General features: G+C 41.7%; 1 protein-coding gene across 1 annotated transcript in view; it reads right to left on the bottom strand.

The window, feature by feature from the left end:
* LOC111875333 (transmembrane protein 132E) overlaps window positions 1-20,897 on the bottom strand; it is a 536,521-nt gene that overhangs the window by 185,572 nt on the left and 330,052 nt on the right. Inside the window, exon 2 of the mRNA XM_023871491.2 lies at window positions 4,132-5,143. Coding sequence (XP_023727259.1) covers window positions 4,132-5,143 — 1,012 coding nt within the window. The remainder of the gene's footprint in view (window positions 1-4,131; window positions 5,144-20,897) is intronic.

The raw sequence follows: 20,897 nt of genomic DNA, 5'->3' as shown, positions 1-20,897 counted from the left end.
GGTGACATAAACACATATTGGGACCCCAACGTAGCCAGACATAAGGAATTCCTTTTACATGTATTCGCCTCAGGCAATACTTGAACCGTCAGCCAATGTTTAGTATATCGCCTGGTGTTTTAACTTTCAGTTTTAGTATATCTTGAGTTTCCTACTAAATTAAAGCCTACAACATCAACATTGAACACTGCCACGTCACGGATGAAACCCTTCTGAAGAAAACTCTAGGATTCTACACATATTTTTAAATATTCTTTCGATCACACATGAGTCACTTATCTATATTTTTAAAATTTCTTCGTTTCTTTCTACTTTCATTTCTGTATAATCCAAACAGTTAGATATGCAGTTGAGTAAATTTGGATCTTCCGATGAAAATTTAATTTACTGGGAGTACAGTATCCTTTACTGTCATTTTAGGATAGCCACATAATAAATTTGGCCGGTCACGGTAGCCGAGCGGTTTAAGGCATGCACTGTCTTCGTTCGCTCGGAAGCCAGGATCGTGTGTTCGAATCCCACTCAGGGCATGGATGTTTGTGTGCGTTTTTCTGTGTTTGTCTACAGGTAGAGGCCTTGCGACGAGCTGATCACTCGCCCAAGGAGTCCTACCATACGTGTAAGATCTAGTAAACCGAAGTGAAACGGAGAGATTCATGGAGGTAGGCCTAGGCCAACTGGGGCTGTAGTGCCAAGGAAAAATATAATAAATTTAGTANCATGCAGGTAGGCCTAGGCCCACTGGGGCTGTAGTGCCAAGGAAAACTATAATAAATTTAGTGATTCTGATAATGTGTGTTCATCATATATTAACACGATCTGCGAACTTCAGTGTGCAAGAAATTAAACATTCCTTAAGCAAGTGCCAGACAGAATTATATCTTTCCTTCATATGATATGGTAAGTTGTAACATTAACAGGGAAGTCTTCAAAGTTTTTAATTCATTTCGTGATCTAATCATATTTGCACTTCTTAGCTCTTTCATTTATAACATAAATGAATGTCCATAAAATTGCTTCCCTCCATGTACGGGTATGAAGACTTGGTGTGAGTAATTGACAAGGTCCCGTGGATCATCATGCAGTCTATTGCTTGGAAGTTCTGTGACACGGAGGAGCGCCTAAGAACGGGGCTGCAGTGTGACAGACGTTCGAATACATGTAGTACACGAAACTTGGGACGGCAATCCGTACATGATTCACAAGTACATATCGTTTGTTGGTATGTGTGATACCCTAGAACTCAGACACTCCACAGCACTGCGCAAACTTTTAACCCTTTTAATGACAAAATATGTATGATAAATATACCGCTTCAGTATTGAGTATTGAGGGGGTGGGTTACCCCATGCACCGCAACCAGTTTGATCTATTGTGCGTCCCCCTTTGAATTTCTACTGTCTCCATACCCTACCGGTACTGGTGTTTGCTATCGTTCCCTTCTGCCAGCGAGGTTTCGGCCTTCTACTGGCAGTGGTATCTAATAGTTAGCCCCTTTCTGTCAGTGAGGTCGTCCCCCCTCTGGCAGTGGTACCTAAGCTCCCCCATCTACCGGAGGCATTGGAAACTACTTGGGGGGGAAATTTGCCTAATTTAGTTCAGAGGTCTCCTAGAGACATGAGGTTCTTTTACGTGCCGTAAATCTACGACACTGGACCCACGGCTTGAAGTCCCTCCCGGAGGACTTGTTCCCTGAATTTTTCCGCCCTTAAAAATTCCACGACCTCCGCCGGGTTTGAACCCGCGTACCTTGAGTCATGAGGTGGGAACGTTACCCCTAGACTACGGAGGCCGCTAATATACCGCTTACTTTTGTTTACATGTTTCCAAGGGAACTTACACTTTGATCTCGAATAATGATTCATAAATATTACACACACATACATACAAGTACATACACGTATGTAACAGAATATGGATTGTGAGTGAATGTGCGTTTTTTATAGTTTTCATGTATTTATAAACATGACAGCTTTAACTTTGGAACTATACCAACTAAAGGATAAAATAATTTAATCCGATATTTTAAGAGAGAAAAAGAAGCGTGAGGTGGAGGTATGAAAGAAATAAAAGGAAGAAAATAGGAGAAAGATTAAAATGCAAAATAAAGTGTTTCACATCTCGACGGATGTTTTCCCATTAATTATTATGAACTGTCAAGAGACTGCATAAGTGCATTTCATTGCATCATTCATAATTAAAAGATATTCAGAACAGATGAAAACAACTGAGAATGTTCTTTTTGCAGTCTAGCACGGAAAGTATTAATAGACTTTCGTTATAATGTAGAAATACAGTAATTCCATTTCAGAGGCTCAGAAGTACACGAAATATTTGAAAAGTGGTTGTGACGCTTTCAACCTACACTCGGAATTGCATCATGTACTCGTACTTGGCGAGTGACAAGGATGAGAGAGAAAATCATTTGTATCCGAAAGTACTTCACTCAGTCGTTAACCCTGCACTTGTGGAATACTCGTTCAGTTGTGCTTTCCTTTAAGCCATGCTGAGTTTGCTCTGCAGTCAATTTAATATTTGCTTTTCCTTCCCCGAGCATTCTCACAATGTTCCTTGGTCTACAGAAGTTTTGAGAGCAACATCCTTTTGTAATCCACTGGGAGTTCATTCTGAGGAAGTTGTTACCAATTATTCCTCGAGTGTTACGTCTATCTCTCTCTGTATTAACAGCACACATGTTGTCATCAACTGAAAACTCCGGAATGACGTCACATGTTGGATTCCTGCGTAGTTTACTCCCAGTAGGCAATATTTACAATCTAATTTGCCTGTAGGCCCAGTGCAATAACTTTTAAGGGCTATATTTCAATGAATGTTGGAGTTTTAATTAAACCTGAATTTGAGATGGGAAGACAGGAAAAGTTTATCAGTTTCAGTGAAACGTTTGTAATATAAATAATGGTCACTCAAAAGAGAGGCCAACTAATTTTAATATCTATACTACAGGAACTTCTAATAATTAATTATTATAAGAGCTAATTATATAACTATTCTTTACCGTTTAAACTTCTTTTAAATTCCGTGACAACATTCTTTCCACTTCGTCTTTCGATTCAACGTTCTATTTCTCTTGTTTTATATTCTGGTTAAATTAATTTCGCTTTGAAGCACATTCCATCTTCGCACATTAAGAAGACTCCTCGAAAGATATGCATCAGCACAAGAAAAGAGAGGCAGATCTCAATGGAGAAGCTGGTTACTATTACAACATGTACACTTTCATGCAAGACGTGATGGGGAAACCTAATCGCAGCAAACTAGTAAGTTGGCTTAAGCGGCAACGCTTCTGGTTCGTGTTCGGGAGGTACCCGTTTCGAAACTCGGTCGGAATGCTTATTGTTCTGACTGAAGTTCTCAGTATTTTTCTCAGTCCAGCCAAAACGGAGGGACAGCAGTTCTAATTTAAATTAGCCTACGGCAGCTCCCTTCTATATCCTTTCTAATTAACGCTGCTTTTAATGATTCGACGCCATGAAGTCTGAGTTACTTCGTTAAATAAACTTCAAAATAAATACAAATAAGTAAATATTTGGTACTGATTTCGAAACTGTGCAGAGAATATCTTTTTTTTTTCCCCTTCGCACTACAGCCCCAGTGAGCCTAGGTCTACCTCCATGAACTCCGTTCACTTCGGTTTTTCTCGGTCTTACACATACGGTAGGACTCCTTGGGCGAGTGGTCAGCTCGTCGCAAGGAGTCTACCTGCAGACAAACACAGAAAAACGCACACAAACATCCATGCCCTGAGTGGGATTCGAACCCACGATCCCGGCTTCCGAGCGAGCGAAGACAGTGCATGACTTAAACCGCTCGGCTACCGTGACCGGCAGAGAATATCTTGGTAATATTTAATATTTAGCAATATTTAAAAATATTTGCTTCTAGAGATGATGAAACCACCTCAAAATATTTCGGTTCTTAATATTATCCGGAAACGGAAGTAAAGCCCGAACTGGTCACGTTTATGACTACGTGCTCCATAAAGTATTATACATTAAACACTATCTTATCACTGTATTATTGTTTCACTAACTGATATATTCAATATAGTCTGCTGACAGCTAACATGCGAGCGACTGACATTAGAAAAGTACGTTGAACTGGGGCACTCACCTGATGATGAACACGGAGATGGGGTACTCGGGAAGTGGCTGGAGGAACACGGGGATGTGGAGACGCGAGAGCGGATACAGCGGTCCGTGTGGCACCATCATCGTCATCAAGTCATCGGACCGCAGCTCACGGTACGCGGACCTGGCTGGCACAAGCGGAACAGCGGCAAGTGGAGTCATGGGCTGGATCTGAACTCGAGGGATGCAACCGCCATCATCCATCGCGCCTTCGCCATCTGCACCAGTGCGCGGCTCCAGCACGGAATATGCTACCTGAACCAGACGCTGTGGGGTCTTCACGGGTTTCCCAGCCCTTCCGGTCTTATCTGGGGGTGGCAGCGGGGCCCACCAGTTCGCAGGAATTGTCACTTGAGCAAGACACACGCCGTCTTCACCGTCCGGGGTGCACGCGGCTGTCAGAGCGGGTCTATCGCCCAGCGTAGCGTGCAGAACAATGCATACCCGCTGGTGATTCCTCAGAAGCAGCTGTCTTCTCCCTCCGGGATCCGATCCAGTATGAAACAGGACTCGGAGCACAGGAGAATCTCGGGGAATCTCGGTCCGGACGATATGGGCGCTCATGTCCAAGTGATGCGTAGAGGAAGCCGCGAGATCCATGTCGACAAGGATTGGGGATGTTGACGTGCTAGCATTGGTTGCATGTAGCTGAGGTTTCTCTGGGAGTGGCAGGGAGTCTAATGGGTCTGGAACTATGTACCGAGCAGGAACAGTTTGTTTTGTAGAGAATGGCCCGTACGTAGCGCGTATTGAAATAGGCTGTGAGGTCTGGAACACGGTGAATCTGTCAACACTGAGGACGGATGAGGTGGCACCACTATTGCTGGCAGTGCTAGTGCTGGTCAGAGCTCCGCCTCGGGGTCCTAGAAGAGATCCCATGCCCCCGGATGCCCCCGCCAGATCAGCGACAGCGGGGTAATACTGACGAGGTATGTGTTTGAGGAAGAAACCTCCGTCTTTATTCTCGAAATGGACCTCCACTGTACCTGCGACACCTGAAACAAAACGCATAACGTCACGCAATGGCACTGCAATTGCGGTCATAGGATTGGTTCAGCGTGTGCTGTACATATTAAGGAAATCTGGCAAATGGCCATATGGCCAGAAGATGATTCGCTGTCCCTCGACACTTCCCAGTAAATGATTTTACGTCAAAAGCAGAGCCAAATTTTTCGAACGTGCAACTGTTCACACACTATGAGATATACATCTCATGTCCTAGTATTCATATAATAGAACCATACTTCATACGAACACTTATAGTCCATCGAAAGTTCAGTCTATAATGCAACAATCAATATCACTGATTCACACTTTAATCCACATAGTGGAAATCGTTATGTGCATAAGATGTTATTAAAACTATTATAATATACATGCATTATTACAATGCTACACGTTTCGGCCATATAAGGCCAACTTAAGACAACGCTTATATGAGGAAACCTAATGCATTGCGTACTAACTGAATATCCTTCCTTTTCTTACTTTCATTTCGTTTTTGATATTTTCTTCTTCTTCATTTTTTTATGTAGTGCGGCTGTTTCTGAATTTCGCTGTATGCTTTCGATTGTATGTACCAAGTGTGCCTTTGCGTCCACTGTACTGCATTATACACGGAATATTTGATAGAGTATAAGTGGAACTTCAATGCAACAGGATGCTTAAATATAATATCATACGAGCACTGTTAGAAATATACAAACATTCTACTAGGGCGCAATTAATAAGCTTCGCATTTCATCATTTCCCTGCAATAAAATCCTTAAATCAGGCACAAAGTACCCAGAGAAAATATATCTACCGAATTTCTACACATCGGACGTTAAGTTAGCGAGATGTATGCACCATCAAAAGTAGCGGTCCAGTCAACAGAAGAACTCTTTTGCATTTGGAAGATTCTCGCTTCATATCTCGACCAGGAGACCAAGTATTCCAAGTGAAGTTACCTTCAGTCTCATCAAGAAAACGGTGGTATAGAACATCAAATTTCGTCACAACCGCTTCCTTCTAGATCCCATCCAATTCATTAATAACTAATCATCATATAATTTGAAGCCATACTGCCTGAGCTATTGATACTATTAAATACGCTATAGGCAAATATATAAATGAAATGAGAGGTGTATATGAAGTTCTGTATATAGTGGGAAGCTTTTACAGCTCTGCTTATGTATCAGACACATATAAATCCCACTGAACAACTAAAGCTACTTGAAATAAACCTTCTGTCACGGTTAGCAGGCAATTTAATTCACTCTATCATTTTAGAGCGTATGATCCATAAACAGTTAATTCAGAAGTATTAAAAGAGTGAAGTGAATAATTTGCAAAATAACGCAAATATATGCTATAAATTTAGTCAAAATTTAATTTATAAGACAGGCACGTACCATCTGAACGTGTATCAAAGCCAGAATGATGGAATTAAAGTCGATTATCGAAAAGCTGACAAGTTGCGATATTCATACCTACACAAGCATTCTGCCTTCTATCTGCTGCCTGTATATTCAGCATACGGTCTTTATCAACATACTTTCTGATAAAGGAATTCTGAGACAACTGAAGTGCAATTCTTATAAACTTGGTTACGTATCTGTACAAGTCGCAGAAGGATATTCTGTATTATATTCTGGTAACACGTTCCTGGAACAGCTACAGATACGTACTAGAAGCCTAAAGGATATAGACCTATAACAGAAATAAATAAAACAATTACTTAAAAAGGAAAGGAAGCAAAAAGTTATAAAGCAATAGTTTCCATTATCCGAGCTGCTTTGTTAGGCAACTACCCAACTTTGGATAAATACTGCGTACTTTATCTTACAGAGGATAACAAATTTCAGAGTTACGCACACAGTAAGAACTTTTTGCGACTGCGCACTCAGGCTGGAGTTCGACACTCCTCTTGCCAGTCCATAACGCATAAGTTCAGTTCAAGGAGGCACTGTCTAGAAAACTCACGCAGTTTGTGAATGTAAATGCTTAAATTACATTTGTAGAGAGAAGGATTACATCCAAGGGCATAAAAATCTCCAGAAATTCGAAATGGCGGAAGAAGATGCCGCTGAAAATCGTTAAATTGTGCTGGCAAATGACAGAAATGCAGATATTTTCTTACTGTATGAATTGTATTTCAGAGTTTCAGACAAACTACGATTTCATAAAGTCAGTGTTATCTGAGAGTAAATCATCAGTGTACAGGAAACATAACCTCATTTCCATGTCAGGCAAAGATACATATGGGAATTAATTTTTATGACGGAGCAGTGCTCTCGTTCGTTCCGATCTGCCTCACTAGAAACATCACGTTTCTCCGAATTATGAACCGATCAGCTACTGAGACCCGTCGATCTTCGATGTTATATCGTTAGAGACAAAACTGTACTGACGTACGTGTGGTTACACATGTTAATTTCTGGAACGCCTAAAGACAATTATAAAAATAGATCAACTTCCACCGACTACCGTATTTACGCATGTATAGGCCGCAGCACAATTTTCAGACAGAAATTATAGAAAAAATAATTTTCTTGGAATATTATTTCAGGAGTAGAACACCCTGTATTACCAATTATGAATATATTTTTTTAAAATGAAGTGTCATTTCGAATATTTCGAATATGAGCCGCACCCCAGTTTTCCTCTTGAATTTTTGGCAAAAAATGTGCTGCCTACACATGCGTAAATACGGTATATCCTGAATATATGCCAGGCTCTTTATTTCAGAATTATCTATGCAATATTAAATCGATGTATACATGTTATTCGCCGGAGTTGAGGTTGCCACGTCGGTGGTTGTGAAGATTTATAAGAGATGATCCAATGATAAAAAGACAGTACAAGGAAACGTAACAGTCGGCACATAATATTTAGTAGCGGCAAAGAAAAAAATATATAATAAAAAATACGCTACTTCCAAATTATAAAACTTTTCCAATTGTAGTATAATAAATACAACATAGGCTAGCTTGGATTTGCGGACCAGCATAAATGAAGCCTCATAGAGGTTCTACGGCATCAGACAGTATACACTGTCTTAATCCAGATAAGCTGAAGAATAAGCGATTTAATATGACTGATGATGAGATGAGAGGAAGGACATCTCTTTAAGTAACAATAGTTGAAAAATTTTTCAGACTAAAATTTATCCAATTAATTTTTCAGAATTCAATTCCTACTTCACAGAAAATATCCCGTCTCCATTACAACTACCAGTCGGTTAAGCCGTTTATAGAAATTATCGCTGTTATTCTGAGTACGATGTAAAAGCCTATTTTAAGTGCATTCCGTGGATAAAATACAACATAATATAATACTGTCACGTATTTATGGGTGTTACTATAGACGGGGTGTAGACTGGATATTGGATTTATTAACACAATTCAGAACTACAGGTAATTACAGTGCTATCGCTAATCTCCAAATTCACAGATCACCACAGCACACGCTAAGCCTTTTCCAGCCTGTTGTGTCATCACCAACCGTTCTCTGGCAACGGCTCCTAACACTGGAGATTCTTTAGATTCCCGCGCTCAGGTCTCTTGTCGCAGCCGCCCGTGTAGAACTCTTTGTCAATTGTCAACTCATTATAGCGCCATCTCTTCTCAGCCTCCCTTGCAGAGCTCAATTGTACTGCCAACCCTCAACTGAATTCTCTCACTCACCAACCAATTGAGCTGCACTCAGCAATGCATTTTCCTTCTCTCGATTGTTGCATAACAGCGGGACTACATGGTACAAAATAAAAATAGGCGGTATACATAGTAACCACTGTGTTTTAGAGAGTCAGAGATTAAAATTGGCCACTGTCTATAACGATTCGACTTACTTGAATTATTTTATCTTGATACTTACCGTTTGGTCCTTCTGTGATATAATTATGAGCGGTATAACCGTTTCATTGAAAGAGGCATTAGTATCCCTTAATTTATTCGTAATCATCAAAGGTTGACTTCCATTGCAATTATCGATTTACACTCCGAGTAGCGTGCCTGGAGTTCGCTGTTTAATCCCAGTTATCCAGCAGCTTACTATAAATGGCATGGAAGGGTTTTACTGCCCTCCGTCTCCTATCTGGAGTACCTTATTACTGCACAGCGCAATCATGACCTCCAATGAACGGCTACGCCTTATTACGGCAGAGAGTTATGGCCACTGCTGCATGTAACTAGTCTGTTAAGTTATTGGAGTGAGCACGAGCAAAACGTCGAGGCTCTATGAGTTCACATGTTACTAAACATAGGCATCCTAACAGCAGCCATACATTAGTTGCAATTTCGTATTTTTCTGCAGTCACTCCAGCTGAATCACTGAGTGTGCCCAAAACGGCAACGTTTCTTTCTTACATTCTGGAGGTACGGTGTCAGAAACTTGGCTGGAGTTTTTTTTTGTCGTTTCTTTAGTACTTCCTGGATAATTCCGGTAAAGAAACTTAAAACTAGCAAAAATCACTTCATCCCCAAACCTTTAAATTTCATCCAGAGCGATAATTCATTCATAACGAATGCAGTAGAAAAAACGTCGTCAAATAACTAACGATCCATTCACCAGGCAACTCGCAAGGTAGTTCAAGTTATAATTGGCTAGAAACTTCAACCCGGCAATAGCCTATCTTTAGCCTTACGTCATATCTATTTATAAACTTATGTCAGTATATTTAACTGATACTACTGGGTAAAGTTGTCCTGTGCACAACCAATTAAGCACTACGCTGTGAAGACGTATGGGGGAGTGGGTGTATAGATCCATGTATTTTTGACCTCGGCACTATTTGGAGGCGACTGATCAGCTTCATGCCCCAGCCGCCTTACCTCAAAGAAAGGGGTCCCAAGGTACCCTTTGGATACGAGACTGGATTGGCCCCAGAATCGGTCTGGACGAAGTGGAGAGGAGAGTAATCTTGCCTTTACCGAGACTCGAACTCCTAACTCTCGGCCGTACAGCCCGCGAACAGTGGCTGTGCCGACTGCGCTATCCCGGCTACTTACTAGTGGATATACATTTTCAAATTCAACGTGGAATAATTATTTTAGTATCTTAATCTTTCAGCCCTTTCTTTCTTCTCTTTATGCCATTCTTACCTTTATCTCCTGCCCTCTTTTCTTCGTAATACCAATGAATTAACTTAGAGCTTTATCCTTCAGATGGCACAGTATCCAGTACAGAGCGCTAAGTACCTGAAGACTATTGCATAGGCATAAGCCGCCTTCTATTAAACGGATAAATACAGATGCTAAAGATAAATATTTAAGTACAAATGTTAAAATTTGTTGGACGTGACTCTTTCAGCTACCTTCGCAAACACCAAGTATATCGTGTATAACATAGAATATATTAAAATATCATGTTTGGTAAGTAAGGCACACAAACAATATGTTATATAGTCAATTATGTCTGTTATATCCCAGAGCCTTTGTAGGCAATTATTTCATAAATACTGGAGTTATCCCTTGGGCTGTATCAGAAGTTTACAAGTCTTTGTAATGTACAGCAGGGAAAATTAACCACATGCAATGCAATTCAAGTGAATGTTCTTTCGTTGGAGACATATGTTGTTGTTACTGTTGGCAATGCGGCAATGAAAATACTTTAAACTGTGAAAAATATGTTAAGAGAGAACATTCACACAGTAGAGACGTTCTATGCTGGAAGTTAATGCACTGAAAACGAGTCTCCCAGCTGCAGACTCCATGATTTGAACACAAGCGTTATTAAAGTGACTGACATAATAACTAGAGAAATACACATACTGCCGTGGATATCGCCCATCCAGTGGATTTTGTTTTTGCCCGTGATGAGTTCTCTTCATGCCTGTGGCGTCAGGTACTAGCAGTAACACACGTGAACATAGCTGTGGGGTTTACGAAGAACAACAGAATGAAAGCATCAGCCTTTAACCGGTTGCCGTTAACACAGTAAATTCTAGCAGAACCAGGTTCGCAGCTGTACTTAGCTTACTGAAATTCACTGTGTGAAAGATAATAGATAGATGACAAACAGAGAGACGGTCAGGCAGACCGACAGACAGACAGATAACTAGACTTTTCTGGTAATAATTTAATTAAAAATGAGCTAAATTCAAATTTACAATGAAGACAATAATATCAAGTCAAGGAGGATGAGATAGGCAGGGCATGTACTACGAATGGGGAGAAGAGGAATAAATATATGGGTGGGAAAGCCAGAAGTAAAGAGACCGCTGGGAATACCAAGACGTAGGTGGATGGACAATATTAAAATGGATCTTAGGGAGATAGGATGGGATGGTATGGTATGGATTGGATTGATCTTACTCAGGATAGGGACCAGTGGAGGGTTCTTATGAACATGGTAATGAACCTTCGGATTCCACAAAATGATGGGAAGTTCTTGAGTAGCTGGACAATTGGCAGCTTCTCAAGAAGGGCTCAGCGCCATTAGTGATGTGTGAATGAAGAAAATTATAAAACTCAATGGTTATGGACTTACTGACTGACTGACCGTCAGTCGCAATGTGACTTGGACTTCGGTTATGGACTGCATCCTAGAGACAGTCAGATGGAATGTATGGCGGTCTCTAAATGTCCTCATCCATGGTGGATGTCCTTGTGCTACCAATAGCCCCTGAGAGTAACAGTATCATATTCCCACAGGCTGTAGTGCGCCTCTGTGTACGGTCTGTATAGTAACCTCATGGGGAACATGCGCTGGCAGTCTGGTGGTGGGTGCTGTTCGACGTCACGTATGTCTCACAGACCAGTAAATAGTTTGCGGGTTGCTGGAGAGTGTCGAGGGTGGAATAATCTTTATGGTATGCATCCTCTTGTGTCTGTACAATAGCGTAAACGGAGCCGTCTGCACAATATCTATAGAATGAAGGCAAAATAGAGACTAACGTATTAACGTTTTTTAATTATGCACAGGCGGTGCGCTATATGTTTCGACCTTTCGTAGGTCATCATCAGGCGAGTGACAAGAATATCAAACTAAGTTCCTGAATTGAATTACTTTAATATGGATCCATATGATACAATTTGTTTCTTTATAGTGACTGCACCTTCTTAAAATGTAATTTAATAATACACACGGTAGCTCTGGCAACGTATGGTTTTTACCTAAATTTAAGATTGCTTAAGACCAATATACATTAAAATTTTCCTATTTATAATTAATCATTATATTTATATAGTACTCGTATGTCCTTGAAATATAATTTAATTTTAAAAGTTTTGTTTTTAATTTATAAATAACTACTCTAATTATGGATAGGTTCTAGGTTATAGTCTTAAAATAGAACTTAGGGCTAAAAATAGGCCGCGCCATAGATCAAGCGGTTAGTCGCTGGCTTCCCACTGCGGTGGCCCGTGTTCGATCCCGGGTCTGGTCAAGTGGGATTTGTGGTGGACAAAGTGGCGCTGGGGCAGGTTTTCTCCGAGTACTTCGGTTTCCCCTGCCAATCTTCATTCCACCAAGTGCTCCACAATCACCCTCACCTATCATCTGGGGCTAGTACAATAGGCCAGAAGTGGCCTCAGTACAAGGGACTTAGTCCCACCCCACTAGCAATAAAAAAATAGGGCTAAAATCGTTTTTAGTATCATCGTTATGATCGTGGTTGTTGACGAATCGTGCAACGATGCAGGGTAGAATAATTGTATAGTTCCTTCAGCGGTGGGCGGACAGGCGAGCAGGGAGGCACACGCATGGATGGATGGATGGATGCATAGATAAGCAGAGATGTTGATGAGTAGACCGAAAAACGGACAGAGACAGTCGATAGTGGTAAATAAAATATTAACCGTTCTACCAGAGTCCGTACATTTATCCATTTTAAGCCTGCCAATGATCTTACAATAATACACTTTAGGTTGTCATGTAAATGACGCGACCATTAAACGAAATATTCGATCAACTTTTAATGCGTATTTATGTATTTAGGATACAGGTAAGTTAATGTTGTCTTTTGTTTAAGACAGTGTAAATCTTGGCACTGCATGGAGGCGATTGGTTCCGGCGGAGAACTTTACTTTAGCGTCGGAAATCGAACTCCGCTCCTCTCGTCAGTAGCGAAACGCATTACTGATTGATTTCTGAAGAAATATCTGTTAAAATGTTTAAGGGCGAGAACGTGAAATTAATTTAATTACACTGACCGTAGCACAATTTACTGGCATCTGTTTTATACTAGTCTTCAGTTTTATAGCAAGTGTTTAACTTCCAGAGTCCATTATCAGTCAGTCTGCTTCGCTGCAAAGCTGCTGTCCTTACAGTTAATAAAATTACAATTAATGTTCTTGAACATATTTCGCAAACTTTTCGGAACACACTGTAATAGCTATCCCGCTCCCTGGGAATGTGTAATCCCACATGAAAACAGGATAGTATTGATTATAACTATATTTATACAACTGTTTAGGCTCAGTCACGTAGTACCGATGCCAATTAAGCCGTCGCAGATTGTTAGCCAATTTATTCTACTCGTTAAGAGGAAATTATTACTATCGTACAGTACAGTATTCTTCACGTGTGGTAGTGTAGAACACTGCCAGGAAGCCGGCAATTTCGGAATTGTGAGTATTCTGATATACAGAAATAGTTTTGTCCTCCGTAAATAATCTACGTAGAAGAATGGCTAAGACGACTCGTCTCTGTAAGGTTCCAACGGTTACTGACTATGTTAGTGGCCTGGAGACTATCCAGGCCTTTGGTGGTTTCTTCGATCGCTCCACGCAAAATTCGGAATAGCACCAAACATTCGCACAGCGACTGACTACTGGATGGACGACTGGGGGTTTGGAGCTCGAGTCCCGGCAGCATAACTAATTTTCTCTTCTCCAAGTCGTCCAGACCGACTCTGAGGCTCACCCAACCTCCTATCAGATAGGTACCGGGGACTCTTTCCCCTGGGTTAAAGGGAACGGGGCGTGAAACTAACCACTCACCTCAAGCTAGTGCCGAGGTCAAGAAAATGTGGATCTATACATCCATTCCCCCATACACCTTCATGGCGTAGTGCTTAATTATTTAAGCACAGGGGCGCCTTTACCTGTTTACCGTTACCCAACATTTGGCTTCCTTCCACTCCTCTATAAACTGTAAAGGTACCTGTGTTTAATTAATTAAGCATCAAGTCATGAAGATGTGTTGGGAACGGGTATAGCTCCATTAGTCTTGACCACAAAACTACACGGAGGTGTGTGTGGTCAGCTTCACTTTTTGGCAGCCTTAACCCGAAGGAAAGAACTCCCCCATACACATTTGATAGGAGGCAGGGTGGGCACTAGAGATGGTCTGGATGCCGTGGAGTAGAGTAAAATCTCTTACTCTTGCAGCGAATCGAAACTCAGACCCTCATAAGTCGAGCCTGAAGCCCGTCACTATACCGACTGAGATATCCAAGCTCTTGCTATCACTGGGAGTGCCTGGACTCCAACAAAGCGTGACGCTGCTTCAGCTTAGACAACCGCGAGAGACGTTCTGCAGGACATGCTTCGACAACACTGAAGTGCAGAAGATGTATTCTACTGAAAAACGTAAAGATTAAAATATACAGAGCTATAATTTAACTTGTTTTCTACGAACAAAACTTGGTCTCTCGCATTGTTGAAAGAACATGAATAATGAGAATGTGTGAGAACAGAGTGAGGAAGAGAATATACGAACCTAAGAGTGAGAAAATAACAGCACATTTGAGAAAACCGTAGCCACATAATGATGTGCTTTATGATTTGTATTGTTTATAACATATTACGGTGATCAAATCTACAGGAATGCGATAGGCTGGAAAGTAGCACGCATGGAGATCATCACATATCCCTATAGATTATCAGAAAACCCAAAGGGAAAAATTTCTTTGGGATACCAAGGCTTAGAAGGAAGGCTAATACTAAAATAGATCTTAAAAAATAAAATATGAAGGAATGCATTGGTTATGGGGCTCGAGGTAGCGTAGTTCCTTGAGGCAGTCTGCTACAAGCTGGAAGATCAAAGGTTCGATTTCCGACGAGGTTATTGGATTTTTCAATTGACCTAACCCTTCCAGCCGCACTATGGCTCGGGGGGTTGACTCAGCCGCTAGCAGAAATGAGTATCATGAATCTTCCTAGGATAGGGGGCGACCGACGTTTAAGGCTGACAAATTCACAGCCATCTGTAAGCCGATTTTCTAGAAAATGTGGGAGCCTCGACGTCTCACAACACTATGGGCTTCCATGGTCTGTTACAGGGACAGCTATATATTTTTTTACATTTTTACTTTCCTAAAATAGCCGGTCACGGTAGCCGAGCGGTCTAAGGCATGTACTGTCTTCGCTCGCTTGGAAACCGGGATCGTGGCTTCGAATCCCACTCAGGGCATAGATCTTTAGTTTGTGTGTGCATTTTTCTGTGTTTGTGTACAGGTAGAGGCCTTGCGACGAGCTGATCACCCGCCCAAGGAGTCCTACCGAATGTGTAAGATCTAGAAAAACCGAAGGGAACGGAGAAGTTCATGGAGGTAGGCCTAGGCCCACTGGGGCTGTTGTGACAAGGAAAAAAAAAGTAGGCTTATGCAACCTCCCTCCTGTATGTGTGTGTGTCCCAGTCGCTGCTAGGAAACGGGATATCCTCTTCGACGAGAGGAGGGATCGGCCTTTTGGAGTAGGAGCTTTTAACTGAGCACAGCAATGGACCTCTTCCTATTTTTTCCTCTCTCTCTCTCTCTCTCTATCTCAAACGGAGACTGATAATTGCCAAAGTCAATGTCAAACTTACGTTACGACCGACGGTCAGTCGCCCTGTCTATCTTGGTATCAAGGACCCATCTGGGACCCAAGACCAGATTTTATTACTGTCAGACAATCTAAAAAAAACAGTAATTCTGTGAGTTACGTGTTTGCTGATACGGGGAACCTTCTATGACGACAGTTAATATTGTCAAAGTCAAAGTTAAATCGCATTCATCTTCAGGGTCGAAGAATAAGCCCTGAAGACGAAGGCGATATATTACTCCGAAAAATTCGGTTATCTTTCAACGGACTACATGGCATTATATGTCAGAAGATAGAACTCTTCGTAACCATTGCTGTGAGAACCTCGAATCTTACATTTAGATGTCTTCCTCTATTTACATCGATTAAAGCCATCTGGAATATTCTGGCTCGAAATTAATTATGTGTATTTAGACACAGGGTAGAAACCGTAGAATCCTGAACCAAAACATCTCTAGGTCTTTACCAACAGTCAAAATTTGCGTGTCTCCATGATCAACGACCGTAAAAATTTCCAGAGTGATCCTACGGAACAAGCCTCAGGATCAACTGTGTCTACTAACGATGTAATATATCATTGTTCTTCTTCAGTTCTGCCAACTGTGGCTTTCTGGTTTCCCCGAGTTTCATTGCAAACCGAAGCAGCGACCAGAGGGATCAGGAAACGAGAGAACGTCTACTTAAAGAGTAATACAATTTGTTAAATGTGTTTCATTACTGAAATTAACAAAAGGTCGCAGATACCGTAATTTGTCAAATAAAACAGACTTACGTGGCACCACCACGACAGAACCTACGACACGTCTGAATGCATTAAAAAGAAGGGGTCTTTGTTTTTTTAAAGGACTATGACACAATAAGTTGAGACCACGTCTCAGGCACATGGTAATTCAGGAAATTAAATTACATTAAATAATTATGCGTGGATAATAATCTACCTGATTTGGTCTCGCTGTTGATCTCAGACTTTTATAGACACAATAAACAAGGCGCACTATTATGCAGGAATAATCACTTCTCTAATTAACCACTTCACAACTTTCGGAAACATATCTCGGAAAATGGTAGTGTAGTTGGTTGAGCACTATGCTACAAGACGGAAGGTCGTGGGTTCGAGTCCTTATGAGGTCATTGGATTTCTTTCAATTGATCTAATCCTTCCGGCCGCACTAAGGCCCTGTGGTCTAACTGAAATGAGCACCAGGAATCTTACTGGGGGATAAAGGAAGGTCGATGCGTAAAGCTGACCTCATCGCCATCTGTGAGCCGACTGTCTAGAGAATATGTGGGAGCTTCGACGTCTCACAGCCCTATGGGCCTCCATGGCCTGTTACAGGGATAGCTTTACCTTTAATTTTATCTCCGATAAACAGACGAACACTCTGAACTGATGTCCTAAACTTCAAAAGGAAAACGTAGACAATTATTGAACTGTCTCAGGACTGTGTTTGGCATCAGTTGTTTCGGGTTTAAAAATTATACTGGCAGAGATTCGTCATCGTCATCGTCATAATCATCATCACTCTTATCATATCTTTATTTCTTGAGTGTTACTTTACGACACTCTCAGCACCTTTGTCTGTATAACGTCCAATGNTCATATCTTTATTTCTTGAGTGTTACTTTACGACACTCTCAGCACCATCTCAGCAGGATGACTGATGACTCGGAAAGTATCTTGAAGGATGTCGTCGTGCACCAGTCGAGACCTATCCCGACATTTACCTAGAGGGACTGAGGAAAACTGTCAAAAACATGAGCCATGACAACTGGGTTCCCGTTCTTCATACCGAGCGTCTATCGAATGCCAAAACTACAGCATTACCACTTCGCTAACCAGTTCAGAGTCGTCATTATTGTTATCTCTGTTTTTGTTATCTCATCCTATATATACACGAAAAGTTATTAACCCTATTCACTTCGACCCTGAAGATGGAGGGTGTCCACAAGGAAACGGACTCTTGACAACTGACGATGCAGAATGCCTACAAGCAAAATTGTAAGTATAGATGGTATGTACTACTCATTTTGACATCGGTAAATATGACTATGCTGGCGAGAGCCAGCAGCAATTTTAAACGATAGACCCGTCCTCTCGTCAGAGAGGATGCCCCACATGAACGCAACTGCAACTTTCTGACGGTGACAAAAATCTGCTTGGGCCTCAGATGCTGCTTTACACCAAAACAAACTGGCCGACTGATCTTTGGTCGTAAGTAACTTTTACTCTGGCTTGGATGTTGGAAGCTGGAAGCCACTTCTGTTCAGCCCAGCTGAAGAAAATACCAGCGGAAGCCAGCCTTCAAGAACGTGAGCCCGGAAACAGAGGAACGCCCTATGTTGAAGCCGCTACCAAGCAACGTGACCGAGCACACTAATCTATGTGTTGCGAAGTGTAGTCACGAGATGAAAAAGTATACAATAGATCAAATTATCAGTTCGAAACCCGTCTACAGTCACCTAACAGGTGACAATAGATTCGTGTCTCAAACAGCGACATAGTTACAGTGAATGAGAACAATGTTTCATTTGTGTAAGATTTGAGGTTTTCACGGCGGTGACTATGAAGAATGAAGTCTTCTGGGATGTGGCGCCATGTAGATCTTGTGTGAATCGACGTTTCGGAGGAACGTATCGCCTCCATCATCAGGGTCACGCGCGCTACATCCCAGAAGACAGCATTCTTCAATGTTTCATTCCTGTTTACGTGTCTCAGTAAACACGAATTTATATATGTTCGCGCATTTCTGCCGGTGCAGATACAGAGATGATACATAATGGGTACTGTGTTTGAGTACACGTTTGTGTACTGCGAGGTTGTAACATAAATAAATATATATATAACTGAGCAGCGTCGCTGGAATCTCATGACCGTGGTATTCAACGCTATTTCTCATTTCACAAAATTTGGAGCTCTTCCGTTCGAAACAGAGAGACATCCTCTGTGGGACATAACGACTTGTATGTAGCCTATAACAGAGTACGTAAGATAAGGACAACTACTGCAGCAACGAAAACAATAGCAACAATAATGGTGACGATTCTCCGGTAGTATAACTCGAAAGTTCAAAACTGCATATTTTAAAAACAGTTCTGATCCAGTTTCATCCAATTTTCGTCACTGCAACGTACTACCCTAAAATGAACTTTAGGCTGGGGCCACACACGCGCACGAAGTAGGTCCGTTGCAACGAACGTACTTTATGACGGACGTTGATGAGGACACCACACAGTTGCAGAATGCGGAGCGTAGTTTCTTGTCTACAATGGAGCCAGAAGAAAGCGTAGCATTCGCCTCTCTTCTTTATTTCTACAAACGGATGTCAAGACGTTCGTTACAACGGACGCATTTTGTGCCCTCGTGTGGCCCCAGCCTTAATGTTATCTTGTCATCTCCTTATCAGCCTTCCCAATGACTGTATTCCAAGGGGCCTCTCATCAAATTCCTATTAGCATTCCTTGTCCCCGCAATACATTCAGTTGCGGCCCATTAGAAGGTGCTGTGACTGCCATTAGAAGGAAGACAGAACGAAAAGTATGATAAACCTCGAAGAAAGCGATCTTCTGGGATGTGGCGCCGTGTAGATATTGTGTTAACTGACGTTTCGGTTAACAGACTAGTCTGTTTGCACCGGCTCACGCTGGTTCCTCGCTCGCGGATTTTCTTCTTTTTTTTCTACCCTGAAGATGAAGGCGATACGTTCCTTCGAAAGGTCAGTTAACACCACATCTACACGGTGCCACATCGTAGAAGACTGCTTTCATCATAGTCACCGCCGTGAAAACCTCAACGTGGAGGAGCTGTATAGGTAAGGTAAAACGTAAAGCTGTCCTGTGCTTGACTATTTAAGCACTACACCATGAAAGCGTATGGAGGAGTGGATGTATAGAACCACATTTTCTTGACACCGGTACTAGTTTGAGGTGAGTGATCAGTTTCACGACCCGACCTCTTTACCCCCGGGAAAGAGTCCCCGGTACCCACTGGATGAAAGGTCGGGTGGACCCTAAAGCCGGTCTGGAAGACGTAGAGAAGTGAAAATTCTAGACCCTATTGGGACTCGAACTCCGATCACTCAGTCGTCCAAGCAGTAGTCAGTCGCTATACCGACTAAACTATCCCAACCTTCTGGGATCTGTGTAGGTATAAAGACTATAACTAACTGCGTATTTTAAAAGTTCTATCTTCTGGGATATAACCCTGAAGATGGAGGCGACATGTTCCTCATTATTCCGAGTTATGTGCCAGATGACAGAACTCTTCATAACCATCATTAGGGGTAACATACTTCCATGTTTTGTATACCAGCTACGCCTTAACATCCGATAACCCATAAAAAGTCTTCTCTAGCTTACGAAAGTAATAGTCAGGTCGTTCTCATTAAATGCTTGAAATTCGCACTAAAATGAGANCGAGCGGGTAGCATTTCTGCTTCATATGCGGGGGTCCAGGGTTGAAATATCGGCCCGGAATTCGGCTGTCCTGACTGAGGGTCCTTACAGGGAAGTTCTGGGGTAGTATGTCAAGTTAGGTCTTAACTGTATTTCTCGCGTCATTTACGGCATCCTTTAGAGCCCATTGGTTTCTATATGTACCACGTGCTTTAACACACTGCCCACACAGTGTATTGTTTAGTGTGCTTTTCCTAATAAACAGCGATTGTTTCCCTAACAGAATTGACGGGTTGACCTTTGTAGTGGAGATGTAATGTGTTTCCTGTGAGGTAGGAACTGAATGTTTATATATTACATAGAATATGTTGAGGCTTTAAAGGATTAATTCATTATTCATCATGAAGCCATTTAGCGCTGACATATAGACAGAGAACTTGAATAAACAGATTAGCTGTGCATGTAAAATGCTTACAGGAACCAATGAGGTAGTTACAGTGAGAACTCATAGGAATACGTCTTTCTGTGGTCTATGCTGCGATAATTGCAGCATCTCAGGCTGTGCAGAGTCAAATGGTATAATGACTGGAAAGTAATGGATTGGAAACGGCTTTGGCCTAAGGCAATA

This window comes from Cryptotermes secundus, unplaced genomic scaffold (genome assembly GCF_002891405.2).
Source record: "Cryptotermes secundus unplaced genomic scaffold, Csec_1.0 scaffold1807, whole genome shotgun sequence".
Classification (NCBI taxonomy): Eukaryota; Metazoa; Arthropoda; class Insecta; order Blattodea; family Kalotermitidae; genus Cryptotermes; species Cryptotermes secundus.
Note: the sequence above shows the minus strand (reverse complement) of the source record. Positions and strands in the feature narration are given on the sequence as shown.